The sequence below is a fragment of the Diceros bicornis genome, chromosome 1, assembly GCF_020826845.1.
Source record: "Diceros bicornis minor isolate mBicDic1 chromosome 1, mDicBic1.mat.cur, whole genome shotgun sequence".
Taxonomy (NCBI): domain Eukaryota; kingdom Metazoa; phylum Chordata; class Mammalia; order Perissodactyla; family Rhinocerotidae; genus Diceros; species Diceros bicornis.
The window spans coordinates 660381-670988 of record NC_080740.1 but is presented as its reverse complement, the minus strand read 5'-3'; the positions used below and the strand labels follow the sequence as shown (position 1 = coordinate 670988).

At 43.4% G+C, this 10608-nt stretch overlaps 1 protein-coding gene across 1 annotated transcript; it reads left to right on the top strand.

The window, feature by feature from the left end:
- The first annotated feature begins 1055 nt into the window (after positions 1-1055).
- On the top strand, positions 1056-1583 carry H3-4 (H3.4 histone, cluster member). The gene has a single exon (XM_058554977.1). The coding sequence runs from the start codon at positions 1056-1058 to the stop codon at positions 1464-1466; it is 411 nt and encodes a 136-aa protein (XP_058410960.1). The 3' UTR covers positions 1467-1583.
- The last annotated feature ends 9025 nt before the right edge of the window (positions 1584-10608 follow it).

Genomic DNA, 10608 nt, shown 5'->3' with positions numbered 1-10608 from the left:
AGAATGTTTCCTTTCTTTGGGTACAAGGTGGACACCCTTCACAGGGAAATTTTAACTCCTGTTCTCAGGAAGAAAAAGGAGAGATGAAAAAGGTCTTCTTGCATCTGCTGTTTTTCAAGTGCCTTTAGCTCAAAATAATCCTTGCACTGAAGTACCGTGTTCTGCCACCCTTCATCTGCGGGGTTAGATCTGCAGGTCTAAGGGTGAGGCAATGAGGGATTCTCTTTCATACGGAGGCGTGAACAAGGCTAGCAGGAACCGGATGGGGAAGTGGGATGTCAGGGCGGCTGACGGGACAGTCGGTGAGGGAAAGCTTGACCCTGAGGGCGACCAGTTCTCAGGAGGGGCCTGATCAGGGCCCCGGGGGGAGGGAGAGAAGCTGAAGCAAAGCTGGGCAAACGAGCATCTTGTTCCAAGTGATCAGTGGGGACTAGAGTTCAGCTAACCATCGAGGAGGCAAAGATGAGGATTCGGAGGGCTTGTGCCCGGCCTTGTAGTGGGTCAACAAGGGGGCGTCCCCTACTCATCTGAGCCATATAGAGAAAGGGTTTTTTGCAAGACTCAAGGGGTGGGGGATTCCTTTAAGTATCGCTTGGTGAAAACTCAACACTGTCACCACACACAGACCGAATGCAGAGTGTGAGCTTCTAGAAAGTTCTTCCCCCCTGGCTCGTGGGGGAGGAGAAGGGGAGTGCTGAGCGAAAACGAGGGAGCGGCGCAGGCAGAGATGAGGCCCACTATGATGGGACCCGGACCAGAACCCCGATCCGGGCTCACGGGGTCTGCAGGCGGGAGAGAGGGTCTACGAGGCATCTGCGAGGCCTAGGAATATCCGCCAGTCAGCGTGGTCACGCCTGAGCCACGCAAAGATAAGGGGCAGGTTGGCGAGCGGAGTGCCTCATGAGCCAATCAGAGCGCAGCCTGCCATCACGCCACCCGGCAGCCAGCCAATGGGAAGGCAGCAGTCTGTATAAAAGCGGGAACAGGGACGGGCTTTCGCAGTCGGTGAGTGGCGGCTGAGAGTGTCTTAGCGGTGTTGCTCGCGTCGTTGATCCATGGCTCGCACCAAGCAGACAGCGCGGAAGTCCACTGGTGGCAAGGCGCCGCGGAAACAACTTGCCACCAAGGTGGCCCGCAAGAGCGCGCCGGCCACGGGCGGTGTGAAGAAGCCGCACCGCTACCGACCCGGCACCGTGGCGCTGCGTGAGATCCGTCGCTACCAGAAGTCTACGGAGCTGCTGATCCGCAAGCTGCCGTTCCAGCGTCTGGTGCGGGAGATCGCGCAGGATTTCAAAACAGACTTGCGCTTTCAGAGTTCCGCCGTTACGGCATTGCAGGAGGCGTGTGAGGCGTACTTGGTGGGGCTGTTTGAGGACACCAATCTGTGCGCTATACATGCGAAGCGTGTGACTATCATGCCCAAGGACATCCAGTTAGCGCGCCGTATCAGGGGGGATCGCACTTGAGCGCCGCCGAAGTCGCCGCTCTCACCACAAAGGCTCTTTTCAGAGCCACCACTTGCTCACAAAGAGTGCTGTGCCAACCGCGGGGGTTCTCTCAAATAGTTTAATTTTCAGCTGACCCGAAACGTGGCTGGTAGTGTGCAAAGCTTTCCTTTCGAGAGCTGATTATGCGAAGTCCCAACTCTTAACGCTGAAGAGAGCTTCGCGGAGTAAGTTAACTTCGGAAACATATGGTTGGCTAATGTGTGCGCATTCGTAAGCAGACTTGGCGACTCCGTAGAGTTAATGAGAAACTCTCCAACCAGGGTCGTTAACTGGGTCGTTAACTAGATCGAGTAGTGGAGCTGTGTTGAAGTGACTTGAGCACGGCTGTGAAGGTAAGGGTGCAAGGATAGCTAGGTGAGTTGTTGATCTACTAGAACCAATAAACTAAACCAAGCGCTGCCCAGTGTTAGCCATACAGTGTGAATAAAATCCGTTTGTTTCTGTTCCTAAGTGATCTGCTTTCAAGGTGCTTATAGCTGAATGAAGGAGGCTTCTATGTAGAAGCAGTTAATGTGAAACGTGCTTTAGTGACAGCTCAATGGGATCAGTATGCAGCAGTTATCCAGTAGATTCAAAAGCATAAGTCAAACTAGTACACAGAACTGTGACTTGAAGGTTGAAAACAATCTCTTAAATTTTAGGATGTAGAAGCTGGCCTGGTGGCTCAAGCCGGTAAGTGTCTGTGTTGTGCTTCCGCAGCCCTGGGTTCGTGGGTTCGGACCCTGGGCGCACACTTATGCACTGCTTGTCAAGCCATGCTGTGGTGGTGTCCCATAGAAAGTAGAGGAAGATGGGCACAGGTGTTAGCCCAGGGCCAATCTTCCTCGGCAAAAAAAGAGGATTTGCAACAGATGTTAGCTCAGGGCTAATCTTCCTCACAAAAATTAATGAATTTTAGGATGTATATAATGAGTGACTTCCTTGAAGGGCCATCTAGAAACGGAGTGTTCAGGGACAGCCGTGTTCTGATTCAAAAGTCAGCTCTAACCTTCAATACAAGACTCCTTTGTAAAAAGATTCAAGTGTGGGTATTGTGCCTGTTCTGTGCTTCATGACGTCCTTATCTTGGCGAAGCTTGGCCCAACGTTGGAGCTAAACCTACATGACCTTCCTCGTGTCTTGCTGTATGGTGTTGGGGAAGAAGGAAATGGAGCAATAGGTTACATTTGGTAGGGAACTGGATGCAGATGATGTATTCTTGGCGGGATATGCTGGACCATCAAGATAAAACTTTACCTTTCAGTAGGAGACTAAGCCGCTGGAGGGGTGGACCCGTGTCATTCTGTTCTTTGTGTGCAAAACAGGGTCTGGCATCACATGTTTGCCCCGACCTTGGTAAGTTCCGCTGTTTAATGGGTGGGCCGGTGCAGGAATGGATGAGGGGGAGATAGATATGGAAAACTGGGCGACCTGGGGTGATGGGTGTCTGAGAACTGGATTGTTGAGGACCTGAGGTGAGCAGCGAAGGGTAGGAGGAAAGAGAAGCCAAGAAGTGCAGATAAAGGAAGGAAGTCCCTCGGTCAGGAAATGGATAGTCACCGAAGCCTTTCCAACACAAGTGTTTAAACACACTCGCTTTGTCCATGCCGGTCCGCACAGGAACTCTCTACTCAGAACCGCTCAGATCCAAAGCTGGCAGGGCAGCGCGTTGTTGGGGAGACCACGTTCTTGCTCTGCATAGAACATTTCAGCCCCTGCCCAACGTGGTGAAAGCAGGACAAGGAGAGAGCACCACGATGGGAAATGCTGGGAGCTCTGTCGCTTGTGGTGCAGCTGGGTTGGCTCAGTAACTATCAAACAGAGCACGTGAATAGCATCGTCAGAAGGACAGCGCAACTGCATGAGTGTTTCTCCAGTGAAGAGCTTTCAGGTGTCTGTAACAAGAACCAGTTTAGTACCACCTGGAAGACTTGAATAGCTTTATAAAAGTATGACTATTACAATTAAGATGTAAGCTTGTCTGTTTCTGCCTGTCCTAATCATGTGGGAAATTAAACTGAAGTGCCCACATTTGCTCACCTTGTGCCCAAGTCTTGGAGCCGCACCTGCACCGTGGAGCTGGCCTGAGGGTGGGGTGTCTATGGGAGGGACGAACTGTCCCATTAGAAAATCGGGGGGCCTGGGCATGGTCACTGGGGACACTCACACAGACCAAGCAACACATTTGATAGGAAAAGGCACTTACGTGGTAGAACTGGAAAGGAAAGGGGGTGTGATAAGAGGTGGTTAATGGTGGGGGAGGGGCAGGCAGGAGTAGGTCCTGGGGGTGTTAATTTTCTTGATACCTTATACATGTTATATTCCGGTGCATGCCTTTACTATTTATAAAAGAAATAAGTCATGTCTGTCTTTCTCATTATGCTCCTCGTGGGTTGTGAATATACAGCCTAATTTTTGCAGGGGGCAGGAGGGATCCTCAGTGCCTGGAACACTGTCAGCATACTAAAGAAAGAAGTGCCTCATGGAAAGAAAGGACGGGGCACGGAGAATCTAGCAATCTGTGAGGGAATAAGATTCCTGGTTTGGGAGCCCCGCTGACGGGCCAGCATGGAGGGGCTGGCGTAGCAGGTGCACTAGTGTGTTCGTGGAGGGCGCTGTGGGGCTGGCGCTCCTCGAGGATGCAGGATGTAAGGAGCTGGGGCTGCACCTGGACTGGGGCCCAGCGGGGAGCAGGCATGGCCTCTGCTTCTAGAACTCGACTGGAGAGCCAGGAGGAATCACGGGACACCCCTAGTCCTCACTCTCTGACCCTTCTTAAGGGACAACTGTTTCTTGATCTTCTGCCAGCCCCACCATCCACGATCCCCAGCCATCCCACTCAGCCCGCCTTGTGGCCTTGCGGGAGATGCTGTCTCCTTACTGGAGTCTGTGGCCCAGGTGTGCACTGTCGGGGGAAGAGGGAGAATCTCCCTCTGTCCTTTTCCTTAAGGTTTTTATGGCTGGCAAAATAATTAACAAGACAAGCTAGCAGGAGAAAATAATACCAAATTTAATAACATGTATACATGGGAGAAAGCAGGGACACTGCGTTTCTCAACACAATAGCAGAAATTCTCGTCTTAAATACCATGTTCAGCCAATGACAAAGGAGGATTTTGGGGGTGGGGGGAGTCAGTTACAGGAGATTACCACTAAAGCACAGTAAACAAGAGTAAGGTTATTATGTAGATTTAAGGCCTCACCTTTCACATTGATAAGCCTCTAGAAATGAGGCCATCTCCCCCTCTTCCCAAAATAGAGAGGGAGATACCTTTACAAATGGAGGTTTCCCTCATAAATGTAAATGATTGTCTGGCAACTCCTCTCAGGGCCACCCAGAGAATGTGGCCAGAGAGACAGAACTTCTGATACGATGGGCTTGTTGGTGCCTTTTCTATTGTAACCTCTATCCTACATTATCTTTATAGCCATCATGACAGATCTGTTCCAGGAAGGAGCCACCATGTCAAACTCTTTAGGCAGTTAGTGAGGGAGGTCAAATTCCCTACAGAAAACGACCAAGGTAAAGAAATATATTTTAGGATGGTCAAATCTTGATCTCCCACAGTCCCGCATTTGAAACTAGAAGTTTCACAGTCCTTTTGAAACTTAAAGATGTTTTATAGTCCAGAAGCTGAATTGGTAGATTGTTTCATCTCACTGAACACATTTCTTAGTCCTGATAATAGATCAGTTCAATTAAGTTCATTTTAGGAGGTGGTAATGTAGGTGGGCTCTCAAGGTTACGCCTATATTGTGGAAGCAAGCAATCAAGTATTTAATAGAAGTATTTTTAAGTAAACAAAAGAAAAACAAGGTTAATGGTTGGAGCAAATTGTAAACCAGTTTCTGAGTTCAGAGGACAGCCAGTTAAGCTGATTTTTAGATGTCAGCGTCAAAATATCTTTTGCTGTTTAAAATGCCTCTGATGGTGTCGTCAGGTCATCTCTTAAGTTTATATCAAGTCCAGTCCATCAGCTTCAGTTTGTAAGTCTTCAGGAAAAAGGGCAGGTTTAGTTCTCAGTGATTTCAAATGAAAATGATGGAAAAAATCAAAAACATTAATTTGGACATCTGTAGCCAGATATTTTAGGAGACTGGAAGAAATCAGGATCCAGTCCAGTCAACAGATATAAAACAAAAACCTCAAAAGACAACAAAACTAGGATCTAATATCTGTAAATGTATACTAGAGTTTTTACTGAAATATGATTTTTCTTTCTAAAATCACCCTCATTTTTATCAAAGATAGCCAAATTAAAACTAACTAGTTTGCAAAATAAGTCTAGTTCCAATAGAGTTGGCCCAATTATTTACATAAGTACAGCAAGAATAGCAGGTGATCACATAGGCTCTTTTAAATCTGCTTTGCTGGAACTTTTTATAAGGAATCTCACATTGAACTTTAAAGGCCTCTCAAGGCCAGGAAAGCCAAGCCAAGGATTTTGTCATCAGACTTTGCCTGTAATACCTACAGATTTGGGTGAATTTCTCTCTTCCGAGGTTCTCCCAAAATATTTCGAGGTTCTTTGTACCTGTCAGATAAGTGACATTTTTTACTTATCCTGGTAAGTGCTGCTTGGAACATAAGGTACCAGGCCAATATTTTCACGTGGCCTTATTCTATAAAGTCCAATTTTTATTCCTCAAAAGCTGTATGGTTATATCGCAAATATGATGTTCTAGTCACAGCCTTGGTAATATAACCAGTGTTTCTAATTGTGTCCTATTATAAGGAGAACAGATTCTTATTGAACTTATGCAAATAACTATATTGCCATGAAAACAACAATACTCACTAAGAGTTTCTAAATTCGAGGGATCAGATAGAGAGAAAAAGATAAATGTTTCAATTTTACTTACAAAAGTATCATTTACCAAATTGCTATAAGTCATAGCTAGCTCAGGAGAAAAGAGAAAAAGTTTTCCTTAAATCTGAAAAACAAAACATTAAAAATTTAGCAATACTTCAAATGAAAAATCATAAAAATTATAATCATCCTTATCAGTTCATTCAGTCCTGTGTAATCCATTCTTTATCCCAATCTTTTTGTTAGCAGCTTCATGAAGTTATCAGTCTCTCCATCAGATTTCTGTAATTTCTTACCCAGTTCAGTTTTATGATCAGAAAGTTTGTCAGAAACCTGTACTCCAGTGTAAATGTCTGAGTCCTTTCTATGAATTTTTCTGAAGTTGAAACATTTTGTAAAAGCATTAGAGCAAAGAAATGTCTGTAAACAACAAGACCTCAAAACGGCAATTGACAGAGAAATTTGGTTAATTTTGTGACATACAACACTTTAATAATAACCAGAATTATGACTGATAACCAGGACAGATCAGAATTTCAGTAACGTTATACAATTTTAAAACACCTATATCAATAACATTTACCCACATAATACCACCTAAGCAGGCTTATCATCACTTGTCAGACAATGCTTTCCATGTAATTTAACATACTGAATCAGCCTAATAAGTTTAGTATCTTTCTCTTTGTAGGAAGAGAGCCAATTTTTTTGAGAAGTTCCAGGGCGCTTTGAAAATTGTCAAAGAAAAAAGTAAAAAAAAAGACTTTATTTAAGATATGAAATTTGGGGGAGCTTGTCAAAAATATAAACAGTCAAGTCAATGCAAACAGAGCACTAACAGCCTAAAAAGCCTTAATAGAGAAACCTCAGTCTTTTGAACGCAGGAAACTATTTTAACAAGTTTTTTTTTTTTTAGGTAGACTTACTCAAAGGTAAAGAAAATCTTTTATAACCTCCTTATCAAGTTCAAGAAAATTATCCTTTTAAGAGAAATAAGACCAAATTATAATTTTGTATCAGCTTACTTCTGATATTAAAACTCATTTACTTAATTAAATTCATTTTAATCTTAGTCAACTTGACCATGTATAAACTCCTTTTCCAGAATTCCTCTTCCACAAACCTATAACTTTCTTTTTACATTCAGAATTTGTCCCATGTCTTTCTTTTCCCTCCTAGTACTTGAGGACAAATTTATCTTTCTTAATCAATCAAACAAAATATTTTTATTCTTTGTACCTTCTTTATACATCTTATTTTCCTTGTACACAGACATATTTTTCTTAATTTTAGTAGCTTCAATCACATATACTAATTAGAAATTTTAACCCTTAGAAACCTTAATTTGTAAGTAAAAACTAAGTAAACAGTTATAAACTTTCTTTTACATTAGTATGTTGTGGCTTGTAAAATTTATAAACACTTCATAATTTCTAGAAACATGTTACTTTATAGTACAATCTTTTAATAAAACACGTGTTTATCAATAGACCCAAAACACCTTTTAGTTTTCCTGTAATGAAAAGCCAAAAGTAGACAAATGTACATTTAGCAATCAATGTCTAATATCTTATGTTATTTGGAAACAATCTAGATACTCAATTGAGTTTTTATCATAAATTTAGCAAAACTCTAAAGTTTTAAGTTACCAAAAAGAGTTTGGAAGCTGTAACCACCATAACACATAATTATTGTTTAAAGTTAATCCAACATTTATCTTTTTCACAACTATTTAGTTACTTATTCCCAATAATTATTTAGATTGCCTACAAGACTTGATAAGACTTCAGATAAAATTAGCCATCATTTAAATTACTATTTTTGTTAACCAGTTCTGTAATAGAAATAACATCAGTTTTTTTCTACAAAATTTCATGTAAATTTCATCACCTCTTATACCTTTAAACATAGTTATCATTAAGACTTTTATCAATAGGTCTTGGTCTTATAATTTTGGACAAGGGAAGCATTCCCAGTCAGACATTTTAAAACATACTCAGGCAAAGTTGATGTAACCTCTTTATATAAAATTAGTTCAAACATTCTAACCTTTATAATCTTATCAACACTTACACTTTTACATGTTCTCAATTCAATTGTAACCTGAGTCAAGGTCTTAAGGCTATTTAAATTTTTCCCTTCCTTTTTCTGGCCTTTTCTTAGGTACCAAGTAATAATTATGTGAGAGCTCTCAAAACAATTTTTTTTCCCCAATTTAGAAGTTTTCCCAATTCAAAGGATCCGTCATCTGGCCATTGACGAGTAGGATCTTTATTTGTATATTTATTCCAATAGTGACTCGAACCAATAAGCCTTTTTAAGGAAAGACCCGGCGGTAACTTTCCACGCTTAGAATAAATCTACCATGGACGCAAGGGGCGTCCCTGGTGAGGGTGCAGATGATGTAGCCCCCATGATCCACAGAATTCACTCCCAAAGATATTCAGAGCAAGTAAAGACCTTCGTTGCACAGGCGGTAAGGATGGTGTCTCCGGTCTCCCACAATAGTGTGGGACGCCTCCAGTCACAGATCCGCTAATCTGTGACACCGGGCAGGCGATACTGGAATGGGATTTTTCTAGCACTAACAAGCAACAAAGGTTAAGACGACAAAAGCCCTTATGGACTGGGCCTTTTATGACAAACTCCCCTGAGAGCTTGGCAAAACCGGACAAAGAGACAGTTCGGAACCCCAGTCTACTCGACTGGCCACCAAGGTGCACTCCGGTAAATGCATCTTCCGTATGGTGGAGACCAAGGAGAATATTCTCACTGGTCACAAAGCCAAGTTTTCTCAGGACACAGAACAAGACAGAGATTACTCTGGGAGGAAAAGGGATCAAGATCAAAACCAAGAGTACTCTACCAAATTTAAACCAAGAATCACTAAAAGCACAAGAAACTAGTTTCCCAAATATTTTTCTCCTGCCAATCTAAATTTAGAAAGAGAAAAAATTCTCACCATTTCCTCCCGCCGGACTCCGCAGATAGAGATTCTGGGAGGCTGACATGGTAAGAAGTCTTACCTTTTTGCCGGCTTTTGTCAGGCGTTCCCGTATCTCATCATCTGCAGTAGTCCAGGGAGAAGGCAGGTCTTCCAGCCAGAGAAGGCAACTTGCCAGCCAGTGTGGATCCTGCCGACTACGCCAAAACTGTCGGGGGAAGAGGGAGAATCTCCCTCTGCCCTTTTCCTTAAGGTTCTTATGGCTGGCAAAATAATTAACAAGACAGGTTAGCAGGAGAAAATAATACAAAGTTTAATAACATGTATACATGGGAGAAAGCAGGGACACTGCGTTTCTCAACACAATAGCAGAAATTCTCGTCTTAAATACCATGTTCAGCCAATGACAAAGGAGGATTTTGGGGGTGGGGGGAGTCAGTTACAGGAGATTACCACTAAAGCACAGTAAACAAGAGTAAGGTTATTATGTAGATTTAAGGCCTCACCTTTCACATTGATAAGCCTCTAGAAATGAGGCCATCTCCCCCTCTTCCCAAAATAGAGAGGGAGATACCTTTACAAATGGAGATTTCCCTCATAAATGTAAATGATTGTCTGGCAACTCCTCTCAGGGCCACACAGAGAATGTGGCCAGAGAGACAGAAATTCTGATATGATGGGCTTGTTGGTGCCTTTTCTATTGTAACCTCTATCCTACATTATCTTTACAGCCATCATGATAGATCTGTTCCAGGAAGGAGCCACCATGTCAAATTCTTTAGGCAGTTAGTGGGGGAGGTCAAATGTCCCTAGAGAAAACAACCAAGGTAAAGGGATATATTTTAGGATGGTCAGATCTTGATCTCCCACAGCACCCCTGTCCTGAGTTGGGCCATGAGCCCTCAGGCATAGCAATGTCAGTACCCAGCCCAGAGGACTGTGAGAAAATCACGAGACAATCCAAATGAGGGTGAGCTCAGTGTGTCCACTGTCAGTCGTGGGTTGATTGTGTCCCCCCAGATTCATATGGAGCCCAAACCCCCAGGACCTCAGAATGGGGCTGAACTTGGAGATGGGGCCTTTAAAGAAGTGATGAAGGTAAAATGAGGTCATTAGGGTGAGTCCTGATTCCATAGGACTGGTTCCTTATAAGAGGAGATTAGAACACAGACATGCACAGAGGGACAACCAAGTGAGGACACGGAGAAGACGGCTTTGAATCGTGATTTATAGTAAGAAATACAAATTCACTCTTGTCCCCTTCCTGGCACAGAGCTCCTAAAGCCCTTGGAATTTCCTGTGATGAGAGCAATAAAGGTGTCTTGATGTTCACAATAAACCACTGTCAACCACACCCGATTTATGT